At 34.3% G+C, this 17,376-nt stretch overlaps 1 protein-coding gene across 2 annotated transcripts in view; it reads right to left on the bottom strand.

Annotated features, from left to right (window-relative positions):
* The window catches only part of LOC111706919 (E3 ubiquitin-protein ligase RBBP6-like), a 30,945-nt gene extending 17,307 nt beyond the window's left edge, over positions 1–13,638 (bottom strand). For both annotated transcript variants that reach the window (XM_023479866.1, XM_023479865.1), the window contains exons 1-17: positions 13,561–13,638; positions 11,378–11,849; positions 10,061–10,204; positions 8,411–8,479; positions 7,339–7,436; positions 6,447–6,525; positions 5,761–5,831; positions 5,096–5,146; positions 4,821–4,908; positions 4,277–4,353; positions 3,580–3,630; positions 3,002–3,193; positions 2,167–2,327; positions 1,892–1,942; positions 1,514–1,623; positions 1,192–1,395; positions 860–971 (exon numbers count right to left, since the gene is read on the bottom strand). In XM_023479866.1, coding sequence (XP_023335634.1) covers positions 860–971; positions 1,192–1,395; positions 1,514–1,623; positions 1,892–1,942; positions 2,167–2,327; positions 3,002–3,193; positions 3,580–3,630; positions 4,277–4,353; positions 4,821–4,908; positions 5,096–5,146; positions 5,761–5,831; positions 6,447–6,525; positions 7,339–7,436; positions 8,411–8,479; positions 10,061–10,204; positions 11,378–11,825 — 2,006 coding nt within the window. In that variant the 5' untranslated portion in view covers positions 11,826–11,849; positions 13,561–13,638. The remainder of the gene's footprint in view (positions 1–859; positions 972–1,191; positions 1,396–1,513; positions 1,624–1,891; positions 1,943–2,166; positions 2,328–3,001; positions 3,194–3,579; positions 3,631–4,276; positions 4,354–4,820; positions 4,909–5,095; positions 5,147–5,760; positions 5,832–6,446; positions 6,526–7,338; positions 7,437–8,410; positions 8,480–10,060; positions 10,205–11,377; positions 11,850–13,560) is intronic.
* Positions 13,639–17,376: the final 3,738 nt, after the last annotated feature.

Raw genomic sequence — 17,376 nt, forward strand, 5'->3', positions numbered from 1 at the left:
AGGATACTGGAACATCTTCTTGAATAAGCAATCAAATAAGTACTTATGGAACATATTCTCAAATAAACACTTCTTGGACATATCTCGAAAATTATGAATGAATTTTGATTGTCAATTGAAACATTAATCAATCTAATATTATTTAGAATGCAGAAAATAAGTTAAACTAACTTCATTTTGACGAGAATTTTTTTTTATTTTCATGAAAAATTTGCTGAAATGAGTGAAAATTTAAAAAAAACGGTGTATTTTCCAGGATAAAATCCGTACAATCCGTACAATTTGAAAACAAATCCGTACAATCCGTGCAATCCGTACAATCCGTACAATTTTAGGGTAAAAAAAAAATCAATCCGTACAATCCGTACAATCCGTACATTTTGGCCACCCTGCAATTGATGTGGTTGCACACCCTCCCTCCATTTGTAATTGTTGTGGTTGTGTGGTTGCACTTCCTCCCTTCTCTTATAATTGTTGTGGTTGCAATCTCTCCCTCCTTTCATAACTGTTGTGGTTGCACTTCCTCCCTCCTCTCACAATTATTGCGGTTGTACACCCTCCCTCCACTTATAATTGTTGTGGTTGCACAGCCTCCCTCTTATAATTGTTGTGGTTGCACTCCCTCCCTCCTCTAATAACTGATGTGTTTGCACTCCCTCCCTTCTCTTAAAACTGTTGTGGTTGCACTCCATCCCTCCTCTTATAACTGTTGTGGTTGTACTCCCTCCCTCCTCTCGTAACTGTTGTGGTTGCACTCCCCTCCTCTAATAACTGTTGTGGTTGCACTCCCTCCCTCCTCTTATAATTGTTGCGGTTGCACACCCTCCCCCCTCTTATGAAATTCTCAAACCCTGATTACCTGTATGCCTTAGGTGGAGACAACCTTCGTGGAGGTGATCTTCCTCTCCTTCGATCCATCTGGACCATAGCAGCGTTAAATATCGCAACAGGATCGTACGTCAAAACTGGAGCTAGAAACATAAATTTAATGGGACTGGTAACGAAAATTTAGGTGACCTTTTATTCAAAGCTCACTTTTAACATTTTGAAACGAATATTTTCGATCATTGGGTAGCGTTGTAAATTTTGCAAGATACTCGGTTTTCTGTAAATGTGAAGAATTAAGAACAACTGTAATAAATAATTAGTTTTTAGCCACTCAAGCCTTTGCAGACCATTTCAGCTCTCTACCTGGATTAGTATAGGAGGAGGGGTAGGGTGCATGATGGACTCCAGGATGTATCTGAACTCCAGGCTGCAGATGAACACCGTGGGGTAAATGGCCAGGAGGAAGTTGTCCAGGCATGAAAAGTGGCGGGGGAACCGCCAAATTTATCTCAGATGGATGAGGTCTCGGCGGGGCTCCGACACCAGCTGGACTTTCACGGCGGTATTCTGAAAAATAAAATTTGGCATTTTTTAATGAATAAAAAACAACTTTCTAACTTTTCAACCCTTTTCTCACACGAATTTGATTACAATACTTAAATATTATTGGTCAATTTTTCTCTACCTGCTGGGGCCCGTCGAGGGGAATGAGATCTGCTGCGGCGACGAGCCGGAGATACAGATTTCTCTCGCCGGTGCTCGGGTGGCGAAGCGTTCCTCTGCTCATGATCGTATCTATAAACGTTAAATGTACATTTCATCAAAATCATTCCCTACCCCTTGTAAACTTCCCCCCCCCCCGCAGAGTTGTGATTGGGGTTGGGGTGGGGTGGGGGAATTACAATTTAGAGTAGCCCAGTATCAAAAAGGATGGAAAAACAGTTTTAAAAAAATCCTATCTTTAAATAAATTATTACCCTTGATTAAAATATGAAAAATGAGAAATTATTAAGACGAGGTACACCTAAATAATACCTTGGGCTCGCGTACGTGATTAGATTACCTGGCATCCCGTCCTGGTGTCAACTTTTTCCTTTCAGAAGATCCGTCCTCCCTGATAAAAAAATACAAAATCTACGAAATTCAGAGAAAAATTATTGTGAAAAAGTCTCGAGTACAAAAAAAAATACAATATCAAATTCAACCATCAGCATCTTCAAGAAATTTTCTTTAAAAAACTTTAACTACACAATTATCAATTAATGTATGAATTTATGTTTGTATCTGTGTTAAAATAAATATCAAAATTTGTTATTGAATGAACTGTTAAACAACAACCTGAAGGAGTCTCGTCTGTTTTCTCTACCCCTCCTGGGGGAGGATGGGTGGGGACCAGGGGACACGCCCATTCCTCTAGTTGGGGACTGTCTAGCTGGAGAACCAGGGTGGGAGGATCCACCTGGAGAATAGGAGACAACAGACCGAGTATCTTCAACAACCTAAACCAGTAAATCAATCAATCAATCAATCAATCAATAAACCAACCAACCAACCAACCAACCAACCAACCAATCCAAATCAATCCAATCAATACAATCAATGATGCCAATAATTCCAATCCACTCAATCCACTCAATCAACCTAATCCACTCAATTCAAACAATCTAATCAATCTAATCAATCTAATCAATCTAATCAATCTAATCATTCTAATCATCCCAATCATCCCAATCATCCCAATCATCCCAATCATCCCAATCATATCAATCATATCAATCATATCAATCATATCAATCATATCAATCATATCAATAATACCAATCAATCCAATCAATCAAATCAATCAAATGGATCAAATCAACCAAATCAAACCATCAATTCATCCAATCCGTTCGATTCAATTAATTCCATCAATCCCAACAATTCCATCAATGCCATCAATTCCACCAATTCCATCAATTCCATCAATTCCATCAATTCCATCAACTCCATCAACTCCATCAACTCCATCAATATATCAACTTCATCAACTCCATCCACTCCATCAACTCCATCAAATCCATCAACTCCATCAATTCCTGTATCCAATGTGTCCAATGTATCCAATGTTTCCAATTGCTTTATTTATTGAGAAGAAAATATACACCCTGTATTAAGAAGAAAAATATTGTACCTTTTCACTCTCCTGTGACTGATCAAGACGAGGAGAAGTCTGGGAAGCGGGTGAGGGATGGGAGAGAGGGGAGAATTGGGTAAGGGGGGAAGGATGAGTAAGGGGAGAGGGGTGAGAGGTTTCCTGTCTAGGAGAAAATAAATCCTTCTGAGAGAAAAGTTCAGGTAAGATAATTCTCGATTTTGAAGCATCCTGGGAAGAGGAATATAATTTTAAAAATTACAATGTTTTGAACCAGCAGAGGCAAGACAGACATGCAAAATAAACAACAACAATAATTATTTTCACAAAAAAGCAACCAATAAAAATCTTCAATATTTAGCATAAGACAAGAAAAAAAAATAGGACAAGACAAAATTAGATACAAAAGATGGACCGGACAAGACAGGACCAGATTGGACCAGACCAGAAAAGTTTGGGCCAGACAAAACAAGAAAGGATCAGACAATATTGAACCTGAAAAGATTGAACTAAGCAAGATTTGACAAGATCAGACCAGACAAGGCCAGACAACACCAGACAGGACAATAGCAAAACAAGCAGAAACCGACTTATCCAAACTGGAGAGAGACAGCTACCTGTGTTACGAGTGTAAAGTTTAGATTAGGCGCCGACACAGCTTCAGCTCCCTGACACACAGATTTAAAACATCAGTTAAAATCAAATTCGTTGGAAAACAATTAATAGTCAGGGGAGTACTTTTAAAAAATTATTATTAAAAAATGTAAAATTGGAAATAAAACGGCAAGTTTTTTCATCCTTTTTCATACGCTGACGCAAAAATTAATCCCCCCCCCCCTAAAAATCATTTATTTTCACCAATGTAGAGAATAAAATTTCTGGGGAAAAAAAAATCTTTTCATAAGAGAGGGGGGGGGGAGATTTTTCAGGAAAATACACACCCGGTTAAGAAGAATTTCTAATGAACATCTCCCCCCCTCAATTTAAAATTTGAAATTTGAAATTTGAAATTTAAAACTTAAAATTTAAATCCTCACGTATCAAATCAATGTAAATCTGTAAGGGAACCCAATGTGGAACTCCCAACTCATATAGCTAGGTTAGCCACGATTAACAAACGTAAAAACTAAAAATTGAATTTTTTTCTAAGGAGGTTCACAATCTTTTAATTTTGCACAAATTTGCTCTAAGCAAACTTTGGCATGGAAAATCCAGCCCTGTGCAGAAAATTAACGTAGCCCCCCCCCCCCTTCATCACACGAAACATAAACAGGATATTTCAAGCAAAATTCTAACACGAGATGTTTTATATTCCTTTCGTCTGATGAGGCTGTCAAACTTAACATCATTAGGATCTGGTAGAATAATATCAGGCAGAGAGGGTTTTATACCTAGAACAACAAGGATTAGAAACAGTACCTAGGATACATTTCCTTTGATGCGGATCCGTCAAGACTCGTGAAAAAATGGATCTTCAAGATTTACTGATTTTTTAACAAAAGATGAATTTTCACATAATTTTTTTTGGCGATTTTTATGCTGAAATGAGCCATTTTAGAGATAATGAAATTTTATTAATTTTTTGCTTTGTGAAAAATTTATTTGTCATGGATCCGGATTCGTGGATCCGCATATTTTTAAGGATCGAGATCCAGGAAGCCAAAATGTTACGGATTCAACAAATCCGGATCCGGATCCTAAGTGTAAAATGTGTTTATTGTTTATATTGAGACTGAGACTTCTCTCACTTTCATAAGATCATAAGACAAAATAAATATATCACATTTAAAACTGAGAAGCCGAGGCTTAGAAATTTACATAAAATATATTTTTTTAAGACCCTTGATTAAATTGTTACCTAGGTATTTAGTTGGATCCAAGATTGGATTAGATGGAGGGGGTTTAGTCTGTTTAGTATACCCAGTCTGGTTCTGGAATCTATCAACCTAAAAGCCATTAATTGATTAACTTATTGCTGTTGACTATTTGAAGAAACATGTAATTCATACATCGTCAGACAAAGCTTTTAGGGATACCGTTGTGAATCAGACACAAAACTCAATCAATAAAGAGTCACTGGAAAGTACGTTTTCAGTCCATTTCAGTTTATTTTTTTTTAAAGAAAACAGATACCTTGTTTCTGTATAGTCTATACGGTATCATCTCCTCAGGGTTGGCAACTTCCTAATTTATAATTCATTCGAAACAATTTCTTTTTTAAAATTTCGGAAAAAATCCTCAAAATTCTGAAGAGAAATAAAAATGATATCAACATGCTTAAAGTCAGTGTTTCGGATCCATATCATTTTGATTCGGATCCGGATCCGACCAAATGATACGGATCCGACCGGATCCGGATCCGAAACACTGCTTAAAGTATTGGATATTTGATGCGAACTGGAGCAGAAACTTTTGGTTGGATCCCGCTTTGACAACCCGACTTGACTTGACTCACACTTGACTTAAGTTTAAGTTAGGGAGATTGAATGTTTTACCCGTCCCTGGAGACTTAAATCAACCAGAGTAAGCGTGTTATTCATAAAAAAAAATAAAAAAGTTGTGACCTCTCTCTATATAATAATAATAATATTATATATAAAAATAATATTGGCTGAACTTTTCGAAGGAAACTTTGGGTATCATAGGGTGAAAATTTTTTTTTAAATTTTCTTTTGAATTTATTTTCTTTTTTTTTTCAAAACTCAATTTTTCCCCAATTTTTCGAAAATTCCATGGGCAACGCCGGGCACATTAGCTAGTTATGATAAAACTTGAATACTATCGAATTTAAAATATTCCTTGCAGAGGGGACAGATGGATCCTTCTGAGTTTATTATTCTATCCCTGGCACACTCATCACAGGCACCACCTTTATTATACAGGGCTATATATTTTTATCAATTAAAACATAAGATAAAAAATTTACATTAATTTAGGAAAGCACTTTTCATCATTTTTTTCATCAATATTTTTTACCCAAAAATTTATTTATTTTCCTGTAGAATAATCCATATTCCCCTATTCGGCAAATATTCAGTCTGAATAAAGTTTACGGTAGTAACCAGAACTGAAAACTTTAGAATTTGATACCTTTAATGTCGATTGCTTTATCTGCATATCAACTGTAAACAATTTTATTTAGATGCTTAATCGCTCTTTTTTCCCTCTTTTGAATATCACTATATACCGGATTCCGACCAATGAGAGTTCTCTCATAATAGGGCGCGCAAAATTTAAAATTTTTACAACTTATGCATACACAACTCTGCTTGGTTGAATTTTATTTCCGGGATACAAACTAAAGGTAAAAATAAAAAGAGTAGATCAAGCAGTGACCTCGATATCCCAAATTCTAAAGTTGTCAGCTCAGATAAGATAGGAATAGTCTTTAATATAATAAAATGTCAGTAAGAACGCATCATTTTTTAAATTGAATAAAATCTCCCCCCCCCCCCTCCCTCCCTTCTTAATTTAAAATGTTTACCTGCACAACAAGCCATCATCACAGCGTCGTTTAGAATATCATTGCAGATTGGACAGATTAACTCATCCGGGATTTTTATCTAAAAAAGCTTTTTATGTATTTTTACACATGAAAAATAGTATTTAGCATTGCCAGGTCACGTCTATAATAATAATAAAAAAAATAGCTAAAATACTTAAAATCCCATCCAAAATGTAACAGGGGTTAATATTATTCAGAATTTCCCCCAACTAAAAAAAATCTGTTATGATTTATATTCCACAATTCAGCGAATAAAAACCTATATAACTTCTGGGGGGGGGGGGGGGGGGGAGAAAAAAATATTATTTTACAAGTAAAGTTATTTGAGATAAGAATAAATAGTAAAATAATGGGTGAGAACGTCAAATCCTTTAGCACAGAAATTTTTTCAAGACATGTTGATAAGAATATTAAAAGATGCGTCTGGCACCGCTTATAAAACCCGTTAGCTTTGCTAGTTTTTTGGATATCTTTTATCATTGTTTATTTTATGACTAAAAAACTAGTCTAACGTTAATTAATAATTTTAGAGTGATTCTAATGATTTTAACGTTTCTGAAATAAGTGTTTCAAACCGGATATGTTGAAATATTCATCTTAATTGATTTTTACAATTTTTTCTCGCTTATATAAGTAATTTTGTCTACATAAAAAAAGCTAAATTCAGAAATTTTTTTATTTTTTTTGTTAATAATTGTACTGAACAAAGCTTTAGAATTATTGCAAGATCGATTTTAGCCTTTTCTCAAAAAAAGTGCCCCTTGTTTCACCCTTTAGTAGAAACTGTTATAGTTTATATTTTGCCTCTCGGAGATCCTGATCCTCATACTTTAGAAGCAAATATTGGTTCCTAGCATGAGAAATTATTAACCTTAGGAGCACTGGGTCTATCGTCTGCCACCCAGGGGCTCTTCTCCACCTTCTTCTCGCTGTAGGCCTGTTGCTCCATCTCTGTCACTACGATCATTCCTGAAAATCAGGAGCTATTGCTTTCCCGTCTCCAGTTTTTCTTTTCCAATAAAGACATAAGTGCCTCTTTTAAAGAGTGGCATATATAATTCACCATAAAACACTGTGTGTAAGGCTGAGTGAGGGGTGTGAAATTTAGTGAAACTTTTCTAAAATCATTTTACAGAAGCAAAATAGTATTCCACTTAGATTTCTAAGACATGTTTATAAAATACATTTTTCACAAAATTACAAAATGTGCCCCTCAACTGGGGTTTAATGATGAAAAATTTGACAATCTTAATAATATGGGTATTTACTGAACCAGCTTGATAACCGGAGTTCAGAACAATTTACAGAATTGAAAAATATTGAAAATTGGGCAAGATATGGTAAAAAAAAGAGTTTTTCTTGGCATTAATTTCATTTTAGTATACTAAAAATGTCTTCATCAGTCAAATTTCAATATTTTTTCTGTAAATTGATTTGAATTCCGAAATTCAATTCGATTCCAATAAAGTCAAATTCAATAAGTATTTAAAAATTTTCGCTTATACTTGTGACTTTTAAAATATTAACCCCCATTTGAGGGGCACATTTTTGATTTTTGTGAAAAGTATAATTTATAAACATGTCTTAATATTCCTAGTAGAATAATTTTTTGCTCTGTAAAATTTTTCAAAAAAATTTCACACCCTAAAGTGTGAACATCAGTTTTAGTTTAAAATTAGCAAAAAAATAGTTATTTGTCTCTCTTAAAATTGCAAACTTTGCAGAATTTTCTTCATAACTCTGCAGCAAAAATCCGCAAGTAACTTTTAAAGAGATATAGCAATTAGAAATGCTCAATTTTCCAAGAGATTAATAAGGATAATTCATTCATCTTTGATCAAATAAACATTAAAAAGGCATCGTAGTGAATCGGACAAGAATTTAAACTCTCCACTCTCCCATTTTAAAATTCATAAATAAAAGAATGTCAGTTTTCTCGATACCTTGTGGATTAATTTTAGCCCCCTGTGCGTCCTTGTCCTCTGAAAAGTGAAGAAAGCTCCTCGGGATTCCTGGTCACATGGCGCAAAATAAATTTTTGTGCATTTTCATGCAATTGACAAATAAATGCAAGTCATGCGATAATTTTTAATATTAAAGGGACTGTAAAGGAAAAATGAAAGTGGGTATAGACTGAAAGCTAATCACTTTAGCTCTCGATCTCGACCCATGAAAGTCATATCTGATGTTCATGTCTCGAGAAATTGATATAAAACTGTGTCAAATATATACGAAAATTAATATATATACAATTTTGTATAAAAGTAGTAGGTTTAAACAGATCATATTCAGCAAATAAGCAACCAATCTGAAAACGATGATATACCAGAGAAAGCTAATTGTAATTTAGGTTTACTTTTATATTTGTTGTTTCTATTTTCAACAGATTTCATTCATAATATTATTTTAACGTCCGTTTTACTTGACCAGAAATTCCACCAATGGCAGTGCAGTAAAGTGGTCACGTGATACAGGCGGAGACACGTGACCAGTATACTGCTCTGCCATTGGCGATAGTTCTGGTCACATGATTAAAGTTTCAGATTTTCAAAATTTTACATATATGAATTTTCGTATAATTTTAAAACAGTTTTATATCACTTTCTCCAGACAGGAACATCAGATATAACTTTCATGGGTCGCGATCAAGAGCTAAAGTGATTAGCTTTCAGCCTATACCCCCTTTCCTTTTTCCTTTACTGTCCCTTTAATTCGGTTTAGTTCTAATTTCTTATTTTAATTGTATTTCTATAAATTTTTGCTAATGAAATGTCACTTTACATTTGTAAAATACAGTATTTTGGATTTTAATTCAAATGACAACAATTTTGTTAGCATAAACATTTGAAGTTATTATTTCTTTATCTTATAAAAAAAATATTTTTTAACAGAATCTTTAGACGCCTTTTAAATATATATTGATAAAAACAAGATAAATTTTGAGTTTTGTGGATTTTCATTCAAATGACATATAAAAACCGCAAGTCAAGAATTTTTGTAAAAATTAATTTTTGAGTGGTTGCAACTAAGAATCTCGAAGAAATTTTAATTTCTATCATCTAACCATAAAAGAGAATACGTAGAATTCAAAACGATAGTCATTAATTTTTGTTGCAACAATAATGTATGTTATTATCGGCAGATTTTTTTTTATAAATTTTATGGCTTTTTATTTTCAACTGCTAAAATGATATACCGATTTCTTAATTTATTATTTTCAAACAAAAAGAGGTATTTTGAGCGATTTTTTTAAGAAAACAAAAATAAAATTTATTATTGGGAGAAAAAATTCCTAGCGTTACAGCTGTCTTAATTGCATTGAAGAATTTTACTTAAAAAGACTTTAGATGTAATTTAAAGTGACCTTTGTGTCGGGAACAGTGTGACGTCATTCACACCCCTGAGATGAAAATTGTACAAAACAGTTTCCTGGCATTCAATTTTCAACTAGAAAACTATAGATATCTACTTCGTCGTTGATCAGACATGGGAATTCGTTCAAAGGAGGGTCACTTGAAATTGCGTCTAAATTCCAATTTAAAAACAAAAATTAGACAATTCGAAAAACAACTGGCTGGGTATTAATTGCGTTCCTGTGCTCCGTTTCAGGTCCGTGTTCCCGAATGGGCAATCAGAAACCCAGTGATTTTGTGCGCATTTCGGGCATTTCCAGTGCGCAGGAGGCTTTGCACCCTCGGGCAGAGATTTCTGTCCTTTGTACTTGGTCCAGTTGATTTCTGCAGATTTTTGTCACTCACTTATAAAATGTTAAAATTTGGGCGATTTCGTTTAAAGGTTAAGAAAAATTATTATTTCGCTTCCAAGATTTACAGATTTAATTTTCATTTCATAAAAATCTTTGATAGGACATTTCAAAGATGTACATTGTACATCTCATAGATTCATAAACCGTACCGACATACATTATATAAATCAAGACATTTCACAAAGAAAAAAACTTTTTCCTAAACACAAAATGTATGTTTACTATGTAACCCTGAACATATAAAGTTCAATGTGGAAAATAAATTTTATTGTTTAGATGTAAAATTTATTTTCATAACAAATCCGGGTAAAAATACCTCAGTAAAATATATAACAAAGTATATCAAGCGATGGTTGACTTGTAATATTTCTGTACTAATTCTTAGTCGTCTTTAATTAAATAAAAACTTTGATGTTAAATAATTTTCACGAAATTAAATCAATATTTTAGCGGATTTGGACTAAATTAAATCACAAAATAGCAGGAATTAATAGATAAGTTTCACTCTTGTCCAATCCCAATATCTGTTCAGATTTTTTAAAACCATAATATTAATTGATCCATCAACAATTCGATATATTTAATCACAAAAAGGTGAAGAATTTATGAATGTTCTAAAATACCCCCCCCCCCCTCGTCTAAGTCTAAGTCAAATTATCAAAAATGTCAAAAATCTAGATCGGTATTTTAGGATTAGGAACAGAAAATTTAATAAAATTTAATTAAATTGAAAATGTATAAGGATATCTATCTATCTATGTTTCCAGGTAAGCACCCCTCCCAGCAACCCAGTTCCCCCTTACGGGATGCATGGATCATGGCTTAAATAAAATTTGTATGAAATATATACAGTTAGATTTTGTGCGTATTTTGGCTTAATCTTGGAGATAATCCAATATGATAAGGCACGCTCTGGACAAAAGATAAATTCTTAAAAATGTAATAACAATTGTCATGGTTAATTTCTTAAAAAATGAGAAGTCTTATTAAAATATTTGAACAATATTTTACTATTGAAGACATTTTTAAGAATTTTCACAAGCAGTTCCATCATTTACTATACTAAATTTGTTCTCTGGGAGTTAACCAATAAATAAACTTTTTAAGAAATCCAATTTTCTAATACTTGAGGACAACTTCTTTCCTTTGTACATCTCAGTCGAATTACTGATCATACTGTCGATTTTATCCTCTTCGGTTCCCCCTCCCCCACCCCCTCCTTCTCCACCTTCCCCCAATCTCAACATGGCAGGGATATTCAACGCACTGGACTGCATAACGACCTTGGCCTGCATCCCCGACTGCTGTTTCAGCGCCGAGCTGAACACATCTTCCTCCCAAACCTTCTTCTTGCCGTCGGTAAGCGGTGAGCGCTGGACGGTCACGGTTGTGTTCTTAGGGATGAGCTCGGCCTCATTGTTGTACACCTGCCCCGTTGTAAAGTTCGAGATCAGGAGGTCGAAATCAGTTTCTTTCCCGAGCTTGTTCTGTCGAACGATCGAGCGCTTTAAATCCTTGACGGAGATGTTAAGACCGTCGCAAGGAACCGAATGAAAGTCCAGATCATTTTTAAATTTAAATCTGACCGACATAACTGCAGCTGCTGCTAAAATGACCTGAAAATTGGGGTAAATAATTTAAACGCATTTTAAGTTTTATTTCTACCAAATTAAACCAACGCTTACAAAACATTATAAAATATAATTAAAATCTTACAACATAACTTAAATATTAACAATCTACGTTATTTTGTACAGATTCATATGAAATTCAGAGTAACTTGTTAAGAAAAAAAAAACTGCTTCTGAATTATAAATTCAACTTGATTTCATGTTAACTTATGCATTAAAATGATTATTACAAGATGAGGTCCTAATTTATTTTTGTAAAACAACATTTTTTTTTCAAAATTAAATCAATTGAGGAGCCTGAGGCAGGAACTATTGTATTATAGATATCGAGATCAACACTTGATCTAAATATTTTGTTCATCTGCAGATTAATTTAATATTTATTTGATATCCTGCACGGCAATGGTAGCCATTCATTGGTGGAAGAAACCCTTGATCAAGTGACGGGAAAAAAATTTGAAAGGTATAGATCCTTAAATCAAAAATGCTCACAGGAGATATTGAGATCAAGCGAGCGAGATTATGAGTATCTAACACAAAAGTTCCCAGCTCTGGTTAGAGATTATTGCAGTCATCTTTACTTAAATGCCGTTTTTCAACGAGCGTTGATAGCAATAGAAAATGTCTACTTTTCAGAACGAATTTCATGAACAGGTCAGTTATCAATTCTCGATTGAAACAATCACTTTTAAATAAAATAATAAAATATATCAACTGAAATCATAAAAAAAATGCTGAAATTGCAAGGCAAGGTCAAAATCAGTGCTTAGGATCCATTTAAATTTAATGCGGATCCGGATCCTGGGTCCGCAATGGAAAAAAGTCATTTCTTTATGATTTACTGATTTTCTTAAATAAAATATAATTTTCTAATTTTTGTTTAATTTTTTCGCTTATTTTTTTCCTTAAACTTGATGAACTATTCAGAAATGAAGAAATTTTTATAATCTCACTTTTTTCAGAACTTCAGATTTGGGTTTTATATTTTTTTTATTGTGAGTGAATCGAGTGTATACTGCAATTTATAAACTATACTGTAATATAGATAAAATTTGTAACACTGATAACATTGGTAAGAAAAGTTATCACGTAAATACAATATAAATATAAAATGTAAGAATGTCTTTATTTTCCCATTAAAGGGACTGCTGGTGCAATTCAAGTGACCACCAATAAAAGAATACATACTGGACTAACAACAGCTTCTTCGACATAAAAGAAAAGTTTTTTTTTTGATACTTTATTTCCAAAACGTTTTAGCCCAAAAGTTTTTAATGAAGCAAATAAACTCTAATATATGCATTATCTAAAAATATACAATCCCTGGAAAATCGACTGTTTTTTCTACGCTGGTCGTCGTATTCATAAAAACGAACCCGTGAAAAGAAAAGTAATCTTCATTGTATTGAAAAAAAAGCCGACCATTGTATATAACAGAGAAAAAGACAAGTACTAACTGAATACAGTTTTACGCTCTAACATACACCAAAATTCTTTCTCTTTAAATTGATGAGATTTACAAGCGAACCGCTACATTGTAAACTATTAGATAGGGGATCACTTAAACACGCTAACGGTCCCTTTAATATCAGAAAACGCTCCAAAATTAATTTATATATAACAAATTTTAGTAATCGTTACTTTGGCAAATTAATGCTAAAACACCATCCTGTAAATTTTAATGTAAGAGATTCACCTCTGTTTAAGTAAATCTGAAATTTAATTTGCTTCTGCTAACATTTTTCTGAAATATATTTTAACCACATTAGATCATTTGAAGCGCATGGTAAATATTTTAAATCTTATTTTCACTTCAATTCTATGCAATTAAGTTATTAACATATCGGTAAAAAGTTTTGGAATATGAAATATGAAATACTAGGCTTTCAGAGCGATTTCAATTGTAACATTTTCTGTTTTTAATCATTGCAAAACTAAAACAAACAAAAACTAAAAGTCCCACCCGAAATGTTGGCCCGATCGGTTCAGTGGTTATGACGTTTATTGGATACAACCAAATAGAAAAACAGACAAGCAAAGTATATATATACATACATACATATTTAGAAAAGGAAACCCCGAAGTAATCTTAAATGCTTGCTCGAGGGAGGAAACCCACGGACGCCATGAGCCTCTGCTATGCAGGCACGAGTCTCCCAGTTTTGCTAGGCAGACCGAGTCTCCACTATGCAGACAAAGCCTCAGCTATAGCAGACCGTGACTCCGCTATGCATTGAACGAGCCTCCACCATACAGCACAGCTTTTTTTACATCTTGGCTTTCCTGTTAAATGAAAAATTTTAGCAGTTTTTTTGACGTAATGGCATACGATTTTTGGGTGCGTCCCAGAGAACGATTATAGAAATAGATCTGGAAAAATTTAGTTTGTTTTGTTGTAATCTTGGATTTTACCAATTTTGAAAAATGTTAAGATTTAAATAAATTACACAAATTTTCTCGATTTAATTTGAACTACAAAAAAAGGTATGGCTTAAATCAAAGATTATAAAAGATGAGAAAAGTTCAATTCACATTTTGGTAATTTCCTAGTATACGATTTTTGGACCCCCCCCCCCCTATCAATTTTGTACATGGGTCTGACAGGAAGTGTCTTAACTTAACCTAACCCGTGGCCGCAGCGCTCGGCCCCCTAGCCCATCCTAGCCGCAGCGCTCGGCCCAGAAAGTGTGGCCGCAGCGCTCGGCCCCCTAGCCCATCCTAGCCGCAGCGCTCGGCCCAGAAAGTGTGGCCGCAGCGCTCGGCCTTTCATTAACCTAACCTAACCCTAAATAACAAAAATTTCTTAAATCAAAATCTACACAATTGCCAAGACCCCAAAAAGGAAACTCGGGAGTTTCGTTCAACGATACTCTTTTAAATTTCGGGCTCCGCCCTCTCCTATAGATGTTGTACACATTTTTTTATTATTTTAGGGTTAGATCAGGTTAAGACAATTTCTGGGACGAGCGCTGTGGCTTGGATGGACTAGGGGGCGGAGCGCTGCGGCTAGGACAGGCTAGGGGGCTGAGTGCCACAGCTAAGAGAGGCGAAGGGGGCGCCGCAGCGGCCACATTATCAATTTTACAAAATGTACAAAATTGAAAGGAGGGGGGTCCGAAAATCGTTATCTGGAAAATTACCCAATTTGGTACATTTGATTTTAATAATTTTAGGGTTGGGTTAGGTTAAGACAATTTCTGTGCCGAGTGCTGCGGCTAGGGGGCCGGGCGCTGAAGCCAATTTTACAAAATGTGCAAAATTGATAGAAGGCGAAGGGGGGGGGGTGTCTAAAAATCGTTCTCTATGGAATTACCTCTCGGTATCTAATGTTGACCTTTACATTTATGAATCCCTCAATAAAAATTATCCCTCATGATATATAAGACTGTAGAATGCGTAGGTCTAACAAAGATGGATATCAATAATTAACTTAAATTCACAACACAAAGTTCTAACTTCCGATCAGTAAAGATTTTCCGGTAGTTTGCTTTGGTTTGGCTGTTGGAAAATATATGAGTTGTAAATCTGTTGCGGCAAAATGGGTAGGGTGCGCTGGATCTAAATCGTCTTCTTTCTCTTATTTGAAAAAGGGGTGAAAGGTAATGTTACATCGTCTATACGCAATATCCCCCCTACTGAACTTCCGACCTACTGCAATATCGGACCTACGTCAGCTGTTTATTTTTGTATTATTTGAGGGTTCGGATAGGTTAAGACAATTTCTGGGCCGAGCGCCGCGGCTAGGGGGCCGGTGTCATGCCTGCAGAGAACTCGTACCTGCAGCGAACTCTGGTTATGCACGCGGCAAGGCGCAAGTTTCTTGAAATGTAAACAAACAAGAATAATTTAATTTGTTTGAGTTTACGGCTAATTTTCTGTAATTGATTCATCGTTTACTGAAACAAATCCGTTCCATAAATTCAAGTGTTTGTTTATGTTTAAAGAATCTTGCGCTTTGCCGCGTAGCATAACCAGAGTTCGCTGCAGGTACGAGTTCTCTCCAGGCATCACACCGGGCGCTGCGGGCACATGTCCATATCGCAGCTGTAAAACCACGTGCTAGTAGGTCGGATGTGTTGTATAGCTGATTTGGCGTAGGTCAGAAGTGGAGTATAGCGGTATGTGTAGGTCGAAAAATACACCACCGGTGTATTTTTCGACCTACGCAAATCCGCTATACTCCACTTCTGACCTACGCTAAATCCGCTTTACTATACACATCCGACCTACTAGGATGTGATTTTGATTAAATCAATTTAACTTATTTTAAAACAAATGAACAAAAAAAATTCAATCGGAACTAAAATTTACACTATGCTATACAGCGTAAATTATAAATATATTAAAGCTGAACAAAAACATTATAGTCCGTTAAAACAAATTTTATGTTGGAAATGCTCATTAGCATAAATCTTTAATTGCACTAATATTTGCAGAAAAAAACATTCCTCCGTAATTGAACATTGTTGGAAATGTTCATTTTCAAAAATGTTTAATTGCATCTTATATTTACAGAAAAAAAACATTATGGCCGTTTGAACTAATTTTTTTACGAGAAATGTTCATTTGCACTATCTTAAATGGCACTTATTGCGATGAAAAAAATCATAAGTCCAATTGAAAAAAAATTTTGCTGGCAATGTTCATTTGCACTAACATTTATGGAAAAAAGATTAGTCCATTTGAACAAATTTTTTGTTGAAACTGTGTATTTGCACTGACGTTCATTCCACTAATAAATACAGAGAAAAAAAAATAGTTTGTTTATTGCAAGTATTCCAGTTCAATTGCAAGCTAAAGATCATTTGTATAAAATATTCCTGGCGGGAAAATAAAATGTTCCATAGAGGAAAAATAAATGTTAGTCCGATTAAACACGATAAAGCTCGATTTGTGTTCATTTGCACTAACGTTCAATCGTACACAAACCTGTTTCTGATCAGCTGACATATAGTGCATATACGTTATAGATATAGTTTAATCAGACATTTATAGATAAAAAGGGACATGACATCAAGACAATTTTGCGAAAATATCAGTCTCAAGGCCAATATATTATAACAGATTAAAATGAATCCAGTTTTTTCCCCCACAGATCAAATAAATGTATTTAATGTATGTCAATTAAAAAAGCTTCTCTTTGATTGATTGTAAATTTATAATTCGAAAAAAGCTTTTCAACAATCAAACCCACTAGTAAAATATTACACTTTACACTCTTTTATATATAAATTTAGCTTGTCTGTCTGTCATTTTTTGTTTGTTTGTATCCAATAAACGTCAAAACGGCTGAACCGATCGGGCCCAAATTTTGTGTAGGACCTCACGTGACCCCAGGGAAGGTTTATGAATGATTAAAATTTGAAAAATTTGTGTTTAAAAGTTTTTATTTTTTGTTAAATTTTGAAAATGTGCGAAAAAATATTATGAAATTCGCAAACTTTTTTATTATTTTTGTTTCTGTACGAAAAGAAGATGCTCAGTGCTCACAGATAACGCCACAATTTAAAGT

Source organism: Eurytemora carolleeae, unplaced genomic scaffold (assembly GCF_000591075.1).
Source record: "Eurytemora carolleeae unplaced genomic scaffold, Eaff_2.0 scaffold668, whole genome shotgun sequence".
Classification (NCBI taxonomy): Eukaryota; Metazoa; Arthropoda; class Copepoda; order Calanoida; family Temoridae; genus Eurytemora; species Eurytemora carolleeae.